The 14,290-nt window shown below is 40.7% G+C and overlaps 1 protein-coding gene across 1 annotated transcript; it reads right to left on the reverse strand.

Moving 5' to 3' along the window:
- Positions 1–3,191: 3,191 nt before the first annotated feature.
- On the reverse strand, positions 3,192–12,541 carry LOC139568059 (B-cell receptor CD22-like). The gene is made up of 14 exons (XM_071389754.1): positions 12,464–12,541; positions 11,524–11,844; positions 10,702–11,411; positions 10,320–10,607; positions 8,837–9,112; positions 8,048–8,680; positions 7,730–7,820; positions 7,177–7,562; positions 5,913–7,007; positions 5,761–5,822; positions 5,221–5,678; positions 4,452–5,141; positions 4,059–4,170; positions 3,192–3,964 (listed from the first exon to the last, which is right to left on the reverse strand). The coding sequence occupies exons 3-6, from the start codon at positions 11,033–11,035 to the stop codon at positions 8,412–8,414; spliced, it is 1,167 nt and encodes a 388-aa protein (XP_071245855.1). The 5' UTR covers positions 11,036–11,411; positions 11,524–11,844; positions 12,464–12,541; the 3' UTR covers positions 3,192–3,964; positions 4,059–4,170; positions 4,452–5,141; positions 5,221–5,678; positions 5,761–5,822; positions 5,913–7,007; positions 7,177–7,562; positions 7,730–7,820; positions 8,048–8,411.
- Between the last annotated feature and the right edge of the window lie 1,749 nt (positions 12,542–14,290).

Consider the following 14,290-nt stretch of genomic DNA (forward strand, 5'->3'; position numbering starts at 1 on the left):
CTTAGAAACATAAACAACAACTCACTCTATAGCTGGTGAATAACTCCACCTGATACATTAAAACAGTCCAGGGTCCATATTCACAAAGTGTCTCAGAGTAGGAGAGCTGATCTAGGATCAGTTTAGACTTTTAGATCATCATTACATGGACCGGTAGGACCTGATCCTACATCTGATCCTACATGAATTCAAAACCAAAACTATAGGTAAAAAATGTAAGTAAAAGTAAAATGATACAGTGCACATATATATATATATATATATTTAATGATCTCGTCATCCGTACTTACATAGTGAAGGGGAGAGGTGTTGTACAGTGAGTCAACGTACCGCTGTAGCAGTGCATAGAAAGAAGAAGTGTGATTTTAGTGATTGACACATTTAGAAAGTAGCCTAGTCAGGGATGTAAGACAATCACATGCATCAACAGCATGTCAGAAAGGGATGTACTGGATCTACTGCTAAAGACCACATAGCTATTTACATTTCTTCATTTGAGGAGTGGGCCTACATTTTGCCTAAATGCAGCCCATTTTCAATGTAGTCATTTCGTTAAATACAGATCCACAACAAAGTGTTGTTGATTTCTTAATGTGTTTCCTCACATAATGTGACCCATCACTCCTCATCATCTCCATCAAAGTGGTACTGAAGGTTCCAGTGTTCTAGACTAGAGCTCCACCTACTGGCATCTCAACATTACTGCAGCCTTCTGTCTCTCTTCATATGTCACAATCATGTCCTCATCCACTTGGATCAATAACAAAATAACAAACTGGTAACAAGATGCCTGAGAATGAGATCCCGATTCCCAACCGTTTCCCAAGTGTGCAAATTCACTCTTCCCGTCATGGATTTAAAAGTATGAGACTGGTGTGAACATTGGAGTTTCCATATTTGTTAGCTGAATCCATATCAGTGGAACAGGCAAAGCTGAAGTATTTTCCCTATACACATTCTATGTCTTTGCCAGGGGTCAGGGAAACGGACGAGGGATTCACATTTTCTCAAAATGTATTTTCATCCATGTTGTTTTTTTCTGTGATTGACACTCGACTAGTGAATTCAGACAATCCGATCAGAGAGCGAAACATGCAAATCTACGATGCTCACAAGGTCTACTTCGGGGAAGAAGTGGGCGGATTCAGGGGATACCAGCGGAGGATTCAAACAGAAGATGGCATCAGATAAAGATACAAATGAAAATACACAAAATAAAATGTCAAATAACATTTGAAAATGTAAAAAATCGATACAGAATAAACCACGCATGTAAAGATATCGTGTTATTAAGAGTTGACGTGGACCTGGCATATGAATTCAGTGAACTAGCTATCTCAGCTGGCTTGTTAGCTACATGAAGCAGACGTTGTTCAGTGAAACCGAAAGCTAGCCAGCTAGAAGTTAACTCTGTTACCTCTGACAATCAAGTGATGTGACTTCCATAAACTGGCATTTTTGTGCATCACACAGCTGCTCTGAACAAAGTGGATTGTGAACTATACGGTGCGTTGCCGCTGAATTACAGCGGCATGTTTATGATTTGTTTACGATTTGTTTACACTTCACACATTAGTAATGTTTTGATAAAAGTAATAAGAAACATTGCATCAAGCAGAACTACTTCCTGAATTTTGAGACAAAATTGTCATAAAAACATTTAAACAAATATTTGAAAAAATCTAGCAAACTATATATAAAGTGTATAGAAACTAATTTAATTTATTTGGGTAACAGACAACAAAATGTACTTGCTGTAAAAAAAATTTAAGCTGGTAGCATCATACCCAAGAAAGACTCGCTGCCAATGGTGCATTAACAAAGTACTGAGTAAAGAGTCTGAATACTTACGTAATGTGATACTTCAATTTTGTATTTTTAATCAATTTGCAAACCTTTCTAAAAACCTGTTTTTGCTTTGTCATTATGATGTATTGTGTGTAGATTGATGAGGGGGGAAAAAACGATAGAATTAATTTTAGAATAAGGCTGTAACGTAACAAAATGTGGAAAAAGTCAAGGGGTCTGAATACTTTCTGAATGCACTGTATATTATTAGATACTATTATAAACCAGGTAGTTTGTGTCCTGGATGCTGATTGGCTGAATAAGCATTTCATTTCATGTACTGTATATCAGACAATAGAACACTGGTATGACACAAAAATATTTGTTTGCTTTCTATTTATGTTGGTAACCAGTTTATAATAGCAATAAGGCCCTCGGGCTTGTAGTATATGGTCAATATGCCACGGCTAAGGGCTGTATCAAGGCACTCTGCGTTGTGTTGTGCAGAAGAACAGTCATTAGCCGTGGTACAGTATATTGGCCAATATACCACACCCCCTCTGACCTTATTGCTTAATTATACCACTAGTTTGAATATACGGGTCCAGATATACAAGGTCTTCTTGGTTCTGGGTTTGTTGTTTTCAGTTCTTCTTGGTTCTGGGTTTGTTGTGTTCAGGGGCCTGTTGCACAAAACTAGGATAAGGGATTAAGCCAGGATATCTTGGTGATCCTGGCTCAATTGATCCGTAATCCGGTTGCACTAAAGATGGATAGGGGGCAGGAGGATATGTTATGGTATAAATTACCATGGAGATTTATTCTGTGGAGCTAGCCTGCTCCAGACCAGGCTAAATTCCAGGATCTATTTAATCTCATCCCTAATGTCAGTCAGCAGTCACCACAAATGGAAACCAATAGTTATTTCACTGCTCACTATACATTGTTATCACATATAACTAGACCCACTGTTATTATTTAAACGTTTGTGATCATTAATTTCAATGATTTTGGATAAAAAATGATTTTTAGATGATGTTGCTATCATTAGATAATTTACAGTTTCCCATAGACTATAAGGCTATATATAAAATGATAGAATATTAGGGCCACAGAGGGGAAAAAAACACAAGTCATAATATTGTAACCAGTTGTTTTAAAGGAGGACAGTTGTTAAAATGACAGATGTGGGGCATTTCGTGAAATTGTACTTCAGTATGGTTTCATAAACAAAGACATGCTGATGTGCCAGAATATTAAGTATCACATTGTCATAAGTATCAAAACTGTAAAAACAATGTAGCTTTTCTGCAGAAAGAACCAGCCTCATACATTTATGACTTTATCCTTTTTCTTCAGTGTGGCCCTAGTACTCTGTCATATAAACAAATACAAATTCCATATGAATATAAAAACACAATGTGTAACATTATGTTCCTTTATTGAATAAGGACAAAACAAAGCAGGTAAACCATCAGCTCCTTTCGAAACTGAAGTCACAGTGACTCTACAAGATGGAAAGCACAGAATCCAAGCATATTATACAAAATGATACATACACATTCAAAGGTCTGTATATAACACACCCTGCATGTCTGCACACTAAAATAAATGCAGGACAAATCCATACACATCAACTGAACAGACAAATGAATGGATGCAGTAGCCTCCCTGCAGCCTTGTATTACACACAGTATACCGCACAAACATCATAAGAGGCCAAATTCATCAAAAAACGAACCCAAAAAAACCCAAATTCCTCTGCCACCGCAGGACATATTTAACCAAAATTGAAAGCACACATACTAACTAAAATAATTCAACACATATTGGTCCCTCAGCAGCCGACCACTGTCGTCATCAGGGAAGATTGCCGGATTGTCCCAGTCCATGGCTGGTGGCACTCTGGGGGCCCTCTCCTTCCTCAGGCAGGCCACATTGTGGAGGACAGCACAAGCCACAGTAATATCACATGCCCTAACAGGGCTGACCCTTAATTTGTGAAGGCAGTGAAAGCGTGCCTTCAGGAGGCCAAAGGTCATTTCAACTCTGGCCCTGGTCCTGGCATGGGCATGGTTGTAGGCCTGCTGTGCTTCCTGGGGGTCTGTGAAAGGTGTCAGGAGAAAAGGCTGGCAGCCATACCCCCTGTCTCCCAGCAACACACCAGAGAATTCACCTGTCAACACAAAATCTCATCATTACTACCTCATAAACACAGTGATATTCTTGACACAGCCATGATGGTTATAAATAGGGGTTGTGTGGCTTACCTTGTGATAGGCACTGATAGATTTCAGAGGCCCGAAAGATTCTGGAGTCATGGACTGAGCCAGGCCATTTTGCCACAACATTGCTGATCACACAGTCAGCATTGCAGACCATCTGAAATCATAAGATGAGGAATATTACACCAATCAATGCACATCACTGGCAATGCAGAGTGTTCGTCAATGGACAATATCAAAAAGTTATGTTCACCTGAACATTAATGCTGTGAAAGGATTTCCTATTCACAAAATCGGCCTCATGGGCACCTGAGGGGGCTTTTATCCTTATGTGTGTGCAGTCCACTGCACCAATGACATTGGGGAAACCTGTCACACAAAGTAATGAGTATCCTACTATGTGTTAACAGTTGTCCTGTAATTTGTAGATCCTCTTACCTGCAATCCTATAGAACTCCTCTTTGATGTCACAGAGTCTTCTGTGGCCAGGGAAGGAGATGAAGACATCTGCTAATGCTTTGATAGCCAGACACACACTCCTTATTGTGCGGCAAATTGTGGCCTTGTTCAGCTGTTCTGCATCCCCCACTGAGTACAGGAAGGCTCCACTAGCAAAAAAGCGCAAGGCCACACAAACCATTTGCTCCACACTCAGTGCATGGCTCCGTGCAGTGCGGTGCTTAATCCTGGGACCCAGTAGTCTGCATAGATACCTGATGCCATCTGCAGAAAACCTGTATCTTTCATATAGATGGTCATCAGGGAAGGCCAGTGGGTCCAACCGGTCCCTGAAGACCCTTTCTCGCCTGAAGGCTCTCCTCAGCACAAGTGCTTCTTCATCCACCACATCTCGCACGAATGGGCATGCCATTGTCAGAGCAGAAAGGAACACACAATTTTGGGCCTTCATATAGGCTAGTGGCCACACCTGGTGCTGGGGGGGTGGGCAAAAGAGGGCGATGCCTTATAACGATGACTTGGTTGTACTGATTGCTGGGAAAATAAAAAAAAAACTTAGAAAGATGCCACCGTCCTGTGTGCTCACAATAAGAGCTCATATGTCATGGCTCACTTGACTTTACGAGAATATACCTAATTTTTATTTTGAGCTGTGTCATCTTCTTGGAGCTGGGGGAGGAAAGAAAAATAATGATTAATACATTTGTGTTACAGTTAGCATACAGTGTACATTGAAGGCATATCTCACCTCCCTCTCAAGTTTTTTTATTTCAAGGTCCAGTTTCCTAATTGTCCTCTTTTTTATTTCGGACTCCAGTGCAAGATTTTCCATCTTTTTCTTCTTGTACTGAATGTCTATGTCTGCCAGTTCTATTTGGCGCCGGAGGTGGTTGCCATACAACTTTCTGATAGCTTGTGAGCTCTGTGAACACAATACAATTAGTGCAGCTGGAATTTGGCAGGATGTGGTGTCCTTTTATTAATACGCACTATGTTGCCAGGCTGGTTTTCCCACTGTATAGCATCTGGGTCGTGTAAAATAAATTAGATTTTTTGATTTTGATGAGGACTCCTCACCATTGTAGAGTAAATAGTACTTTCACAGTCTTAACATGATACCTCATGCCTTCTGGAATCCAGAGAGATGGTCTCCTCCTCATCATCGTCTCCATCATGTGCTGTTGCTGCTGCACTGGGGCCTTCACCCTATCACATTTAATCGGATTCATATTGAAGCTAGTAGACAAGACATGCCAGGCCTACAGTATGCCTTTGATGGAGTACTCACTGGATCAGCATCGTCTGGTGCTTGTGCTGGTGGCTCTAACAGGAACACAGTGCTGCCAGACACTGCAAGGCAATAGGTAAACCAAAGTCAGACAGTCCAAATTGATTCAATATGAATGTGGTTGTATCCCATGTAGAGATGGAAGGACATACCTTGAATGAAGCGGGTGGCATCTTGGGAGGAACCTATGCTCGTCTCTTTCCCCCCAGGGATCCCCTCTAAGACAGGCCTGCCTTTATTTAGCTCCAAGGCCATGTCCTCTGCTGGGGTAAGGTCAGCCTTTGGTGACCCACCACCCGTGCCTTGTCTGTGGGTATTCTTTTTCACTGCTAAAACAGTACAGACAATGTGTGAGCAGGCACCTTCTGGGTACAATATATGCTTGTGCTTTGTTAAATATTAGTCAGGGACCATACCATTCTGCAGAATGTTCTTGTATTTGATTTTGACCTGCTGCCATGTCCGTTTTGGCCCGTTCATGTTTAATCTACACACACACACACACACACACACACACACACATTTAATGGAGTCACACTGCTAAAAATCACTTGGTATTTTTGTCTTGTTTTCAGTAAAAATATCAAAAAATTTGTCATAGCTTTATACAGTGTGATGGAGTTACTTTACACAATTTCACTCATATCTGCAGTGCATTTCAATTAAAAATTTAACCGTTTCATAATTACAGTACAACTGCATTTTTGGAGATGTGAATTAAATATTTGAATTGTAATTGTGATGTTTCAGCGGAGCGGTGAGTGTGTAATTGTGCACTACTTACGCATTCAGGCGGTCTGCAATACTTTGCCACGCTTTTTCTCTTTGCTTTATCACTGTGGCGGTGTTGCCTTTCTTCTTAATTATATATTTTACCTCCTCGTATGCCTCCATGAGGATTTGTGCTTCCGACGGGGAAAAGTACGCGGCTCTAGTTGCCATGGTAAATCAGTTAATCTGTGATCTGTGGCGGGGTCTATTTGAGTGAGCCGTGAGCGCGCACCTATCCAGGATTGGTTTCACCTGGCTTAATGAATCCGTGTCTGCTCATCCTGGCTTGGTCTTTGTGCAACCAATTAAGCCTGGACGCACATGTTTTGGCTTCATTGAGCTCAGCTGAGTCATTTATCCCGGATGTCTTAATTCTACTTTTGTGCAACAGGCCCCAGGTCTTCTTGGTTCTGGGTTTGTTGACTGTGCTGTAAAGAACAGAGGAGGCCTCCTCAGCTGCTTGTTCCACCGTGGGCCTGGAGAAAGAAACAGACGTGAAATTGAGTCCCAAATGGCACCTTACTCACTTATAGTGCACTACTTTAGACCAGCAGCAGCATATGCATGACCTTGATGCTGTCTGTGTGTTCACAATGTTCTATATAGCCTAGACTCTATGTTGTTGTAATGGCAGAATATGCTCACTGGGTGGCAGAACTGGGGAGGTTGAATTTCACAGCGGCGTATTGGACATCTTGGTCCTGTTTCTGTGGTTGATGCAGCTGGACGGTGGAGTACAGAGGCACTTCCTGGTTTTTGGAACGAGAGAAGTGGACGCTGGCGTAGTGAACATCATCCTGGTCGTCTGTGGCTGCTGTCTGTGCTGCAGTAGAGGTCATGGTCATGCCTGAGATGTTGTCATACACTGGACTAGAGTCTCCCTGATGGAGAGAGAGAACAGACAACATGAGGAGTGGAAATGTTCCACAAAGAATACACAGTAATCACAGTCATCTTCTGATTCCAACAGACTCACCTGTCCATCATCTGCTGTGTCTCTTGTGTTGGAGGTGGATGTGGAGGCCTTCTTCCTGTTGTACATTAATTAATGTATGAAGATATCAATCAATCAATAAATTAAGTTACTTTTATTTTTATTTTTTTAACCTTTATTTAACTAGGCAAGTCAGTTAAGAACAATTTCAAATTTACAATGACTAAAGTGAAATTATATAAAAAGATATGCAATCTCACTCACCTGAACCACATGAGTCCAGAGAAACAGAGGATGAGCACCAGAACAACCACTATGATTCCTACAGCTACAGTCATAACTGAGGTTTGTTTCCCTATAATAAAATATGGATGATATGAGTACATGGCATGTTCTTATAATATAAAATCTAACACATTATAGAATATCAACACAATGTTAATATTTTGGGATCTTATAATACTTGTGACATCATAAGCCAACACATAATTATAAACCAAAGTGTAATCAGTCAAAACAAAATGATTAAGATCAGCTTGAAACCTGTCAATTTGTGTTGAAGTATTGAAGATGTAACTTTACCTGCTACAATGATCATCAGAGCTGTAGAGTTCATAGATCCTCTTCCATTCTGGGCCTCACAGTAATATTCTCCTCTGTCCTCAGAGCTGATGTTAGTGATGCTGTAACTCTGTCCTGATGCTTTTGGTGAGGTTACGTTCTTCTTGTACCAGGTGTATTTGTCCACAGGTGGGTTGGCATCACTGCTGCAGGTCAGAGTCACTGAACTGCCCTCCACTATTTCACCAGAGGGACTGACTGACATTGAGGTGTTCTTTGGGCCATCTGGTGGACAATATGTAACAGTGTATTAAATAGTGTTTTTCTTGTTATTGAAATATTAATTTAAATGTGATCCTCTGATCAAAAGATGAGTTTAGGTGTACTAACACTGAACGTCCACAGACACAGAAGAAGAGTTGAGACGTCCATATATACTCTCAGCCTCACAGTAGTATTCTCCACTGTTCTCAGAGCTGATGTTAGTGATGCTGTAACTCTGTCCTGATGCTTTTGGTGAGGCTATGTTCTTCTTGTACCAGGTGTATTTATCCACAGGTGGGTTGGCATCACTGCTGCAGGTCAGAGTCACTGAACTGCCCTCCACTATTTCACCAGAGGGACTGACTGACACTGAGGTGTTCTTTGGAGCGTCTGGTAAATGAGAATTCGTCAGAGGATTATTAAGGTGCAATTACAACCTCACATGACATATATCAAAATCTGTGAAGCCAGACTATCAAAAATAAGAATCAACTTACACAAAACATGAACAGGAACACATGTGACACTGAGCTGTACTTTACTCACATTTCACATCAATGTCGATTGACTCAGACGTCCCTGTTTTAATCCCATTCCAGGCCTCACAGTAGTACTCTCCAGTGTCAGATGACTTGATATGATTGAAGACAGGATGTGGTCCTGTGTTCACATAGGAGAACTGATAGTGACCTCCATTCTTCTTGTACCAGGTGTATTTGTCCACAGGTGGGTTGGCATCACTGCTGCAGGTCAGAGTCACTGAACTGCCCTCCACTATTTCACCAGAGGGACTGACTGACACTGAGGTGTTCCTTGGACCATCTGGTGTTGAAGATGACAGAAAAAATAACAACTCATATAACATGTATGTAACGCTCGTCGTAATCCTCCTCGTCTGAGGAGGAGTAAGGATCGGACCAAAGCGCAGCGTGGTTTGAATACATACTTTAATTATTTAAACGAAGACGAAAAACACTTGACAAAATACAAAACAATAAACGACGTGAACAAACGAACGAAAACAGTACCGTGTGGTGAACAAACACAGACACGGCAACAATCACCCACAAACAAACAGTGAAAACAGTCAACCTCAATATGGTTCCCAATCAGAGACAATGACAAACACCTGCCTCTGATTGAGAACCATATTAGGCCAAACAATAAACCCAACATAGAAATACATTACATAGAATGCCCACCCAGCTCACGTCCTGGCCAACTAAACAAGACTGAACAAAGGAAATAAGGTCAGGAACGTGACAATGTAAGACACCAAGAGGTGATGTAAATTAGTATTGATTAGTATATTACACTGACATGTAGAACCATGTATTACAGAGATGATGTAAATTAGTATAGATTAGTATATTACACTGACATGTATTACAGAGATGATGTAAATTAGTATAGATTAGTATATTACACTGACATGTAGAACCATGTATTACAGAGATGATGTAAATTAGTATAGATTAGTATATTACACTGACATGTAGAACCATGTATTACAGAGATGATGTAAATTAGTATAGATTAGTATATTACAGAGATGATGTAAATTAGTCTAGATTAGTATATTACACTGACATGTAGAACCATGTATTAGAGAGATGATGTAAATTAGTATAGATTAGTATATTATACTGACATGTAGAACCATGTATTACAGAGATGATGTAAGTTAGTATAGATTAGTATGTTACACTGACATGTAGAACCATGTATTACAGAGATGATGTAAATTAGTATAGATTAGTATATTATACTGACATGTAGAACCATGTATTACAGAGATGGTGTAAATTAGTATAGATTAGTATATTACACTGACATGTAGAACCATGTATTACAGAGATGATGTAAATTAATATAGATTAGTATATTATACTGACATGTAGAACCATGTATTACAGAGATGATGTAAATTAGTATAGATTAGTATATTACACTGACATGTAGAACCATGTATTAGAGAGATGATATCAATGACTTTCACTGTAGATATATCAACACCCCATGTACTCACATCTGACAGTGAGAGTCTCTTCTGGAGAGAGGATTCTCTCAAAGCCTTTTACAGCACAGGAGTAGTTCCCTGCATCCTCACTGCTGACTGGGTCTAGGATCAGACTGTTATAACTGGTGACTGGGTCTAGGATCAGACTGTTATAACTGGTGACTGGGTTGGTTAGACGTTGTCTGTGCTTGTACCAGATGTAGGTGGGGTTGAGACCGACTGTACATTTGGTTCTACATCTCAGTGTGACTCTCTCCCCCTCTGACACAGACGTAGGATCCATCTCCAACAGGATATCTAAGAGGAAACATCAGTCATATTTGACTCCAGACAGACTTGTCATGTGATTAGACTTGTCCTATTACAGTACTAACTGTAGGTGGACTATTACCTGTGACAGTCAACATCACACCAGGAAGGCCAGAAAATCTCCCCTTATTTGTTGTTAGTAATCTGAATTTGTATTCAGCCGAGTCATTCTCTGTCAGGTGTGTTATTGTCATGGTGTGGTGGTTCTCTGTGTTTCTATGGTACTCCACACGACCTATATACTCTGGATATGAACTGAGATCTACAGGGTGTTTCTGTGTAAACCAGAAGGAACCTTGTTCTATATAACTAGTGGGATGAGTGTAAGAGCAGGGTATGTCCACTGTGGAGCCCTTCAAGACACAGATTCTCCTCTTGGTGTAAGTCACCCTCCAGCAGTTGTGACCCTGAGACATAGAGGCTCTCTGTTAATAGTTTTAACTTGTCATGTTTCTTTAGGTGCAAAGTAAAGAAGTTAACTGTTCATTTCAAGTCGTTTCAGTATAAATCATAACCATTTGAGCTGTTGGTATTGCTAGAGTGAAACACTGTGTTTGAATCAACACTTTTTTTCCCACTCACACACTGCAGGAGAGCGGAGAACCTCATGACCTTTTACAGCACAGGAGAAGCTGTCTACATAGTTACTGGAGACTGAGTCTTTGTACTTGGGGGAGATGCTCTCATCTAGATGTTGTCCGTTCTTGTACCAGATGTATGTGGGGTTACCAGTCAGAGTACAGGTGGTTTTACAGGTCAGTTTGTAGTAATATATCCTCTCCACCTTTAGATCTGAAGGGAGAGGATATGAAACAATAATGGAGGAAGTCTGTCAGCCACCACCATTTCACTGTTCTCATAGAACATGTAATAAATGACTTGTACTATACTATTTATTCAGTACCTGTGAGACTGAGAGGGAATCCATATGAGCCATATTTCCATTCTGAATACTGGTTTATTTTATATCTGAAGTAATATGTTGCTATGTCTCTCTCTCTCAGGTCTGTGATTCTCAGGATGCAGTCCTTCTCTGTAGTTCCATGGTACTCCACACGACCTTCATAATTAGGGTCCCATCTCAGATCATAAGTCTTACCATTCAACCGTGTGTGATACCAGACCATCTCTGTGACTTGGGTCACACTGGGAATAGGACAGCGCAGGTCCACTGATGACCCCTTTAAGGCACAGACACTCATCACAGTATATTGCCTCAGAACACCTGAAACACAGTGTCACAGGACTCAACCATGAGAGAACTTCATTTGTGACGTCAAGACTATAAAGAAACAGACATTACAATATTACATCAAAATGCATGTAAACATGTGTAGCTGTACTATACTATACTGTACTACTATACTGTCGGACCCATCTACTCAAATGTACATTCCCTTATATCATTCTAGTATTCATTTCAATATACATCATGGAAGTAAAAAGCACTAGTGGCCAGGGTAGGGGTCAATCCCGTTTAAATTCCAGTCAATTCAGTAAAACAAATTACAATTCCACATGTTCTAAATGTTCCTAATTGAAAAGCATTGAAAATAATTGGAATTGGAATTTCAGTCTACTTCCTGAATTGAGTGGAATTGAGATGGAATTGACCCCAACTCTGCTGGTGGTTGACAACATTCTTATTCTGCTACTGTTGCTGATGTGTAGAAGTGTGAATGGAAACCAGAGATAAGCATCACTCAGAAAGGTGTGAAGTATGACTATTTAATGGTGGAGACACCTAACAGAACACACCAGAATATCATTATGAGTCTTATCCTTTAAGAAATGTCTGTAGATTGATATACAGGGCAAATAAAACATTATGAATGAGACCATACCTGCTACAGACCAGAGAAAGATCACCAACACACTTCCTGCTGTTCTCAAGGCCATTGTTGCATCTCCCACCCTGCAGTCTTAGAAACATAAACAACAACTCACTCTATAGCTGGTGAATAACTCCACCTGATACATTGAAGTATAAACTGTAAATGGGGTACAGGTCCTCATTACTGAAAATGAACCAGGCTCATATTGTGTTGTGTTGTATTGTGCTATATGGTTGTCTATGTGAATATTGTCTGTCAGTAAGTCTATTGCACTATGTATGTAATGTGTGTGATGTGTAGCATGTCTGTCTACATCTGTCTATTTAAGATGACATTTGCGTGATGCAAAAACAATTTCCTAATGTATACAATAGTCATCATCATCAACAACAACAACAACAACAACAATCACTTATTGAACAGATGTGTAGAACTGTAAACACATATTTCTACATTGATTGTTCTGAAGCTGTTTTTTTCTCAGAACCCCAAATATAGGAGGATAAATGTTCAATCCTCTACGGTCCGTCAAGCTGTACAGCAGCCTAAAGACTGACCACCAGGTTCAATGATAGCTCCTATCTCCAAGCTGGCTGAACAGCAATGACTTACAAAACACACACACACACACACACACACACACACACACACACACACACACACACACACACACACACACACACACACACACACACACACACACACACACACACACACACACACACACACACACACACACACACACACACACACACACACACACACACACAGAGAGGCTGTCCAGGTGCCACGAGGGGCTGGTATTTAAGCAGCTTCTCTGTAAAGACCTGCTCCATGTAGCCGTCAAATGAGCAGCCCTCTTCCACAATGAGCCCCTCCCCCTGCCCCCTCCGTCAACAACAATATCTGCTGTATTTGGCTCACAGGAAAACACATCATCATCAACATAAAACCAGCTTCCCCTGACACAGGAACGTTTATGCATGTGTGATGATGGTGAGACTACTTGTCTCACCTCGCTGGTTATCGTTATTTTACCAGGTAAGTTGACTGAGAACACGTTCTCATTTGCAGCAACGACCTGGGGAATAGTTACAGGGGAGAGGAGGGGGATGAATGAGCCAATTGTAAACTGGGGAACTTGTTGCCAATTGTATCAGGTCAACAAGGTGGTCATGTCTAGCAATGTACAAATCCCCCCCCCCCCCCACACACACACACACACAGACAGACAGACAGACAGACAGACAGACAGACAGACAGACAGACAGACAGACAGACAGACAGACAGACAGACAGACAGACAGACAGACAGACAGACAGACAGACAGACAGACAGACAGACAGACAGACAGACAGACAGACAGACACACACACACTGCACTGTTACAATGTTTGTCTGCTTGTCTATTTTACCCTGGTTAATCATCTCATCACTATGTAGATCAACACTCCTACACTGAGACACTTTATGAGTACTGGCCCTGATGTAACAACCAAAACAGCTCAAAACATAACAAGAAGTAAATTATACATTACCCTCAAGAATATGACTTATGTCTAAAAACAAATAACCAGAAACTATATTTCAAGATATTGTCAAGAGTACTTACAGAGTGAAGTTAAGGGGAGAGGTCTTGTACAATGAGTCAACTTACTGGTAGTGCATGGAAACTGACATTAAGTGTGTGTTCTGTGGTTGATACATATTTAAAGTAGTTAAGACACAAGTAGCTGATGCAGAACTTCCTTCCTCTTGAAGTCATTAACATGCATGAGGACCAGACCAGCACATAGAAAGGGGAGGTCACTGTATTTCAATAGAAAATGTACAAC

Source organism: Salvelinus alpinus, chromosome 2, assembly GCF_045679555.1.
Source record: "Salvelinus alpinus chromosome 2, SLU_Salpinus.1, whole genome shotgun sequence".
Classification (NCBI taxonomy): domain Eukaryota; kingdom Metazoa; phylum Chordata; class Actinopteri; order Salmoniformes; family Salmonidae; genus Salvelinus; species Salvelinus alpinus.

Excerpts from the sequence above, each read along its gene's own strand:
- LOC139568059 (XM_071389754.1), bottom strand. The coding sequence starts at position 11,035 with ATGTCTCAGGGTCACAACTGCTGGAGGGTGACTTACACCAAGAGGAGA. Across the intron at positions 10,608-10,701 it reads TGTGATGTTGACTGTCACAG|ATATCCTGTTGGAGATGGAT; the intron begins GTAATAGTCCAC and ends GTTTCCTCTTAG. Across the intron at positions 8,681-8,836 it reads AATCGACATTGATGTGAAAT|ACGCTCCAAAGAACACCTCA; the intron begins GTGAGTAAAGTA and ends CTCATTTACCAG.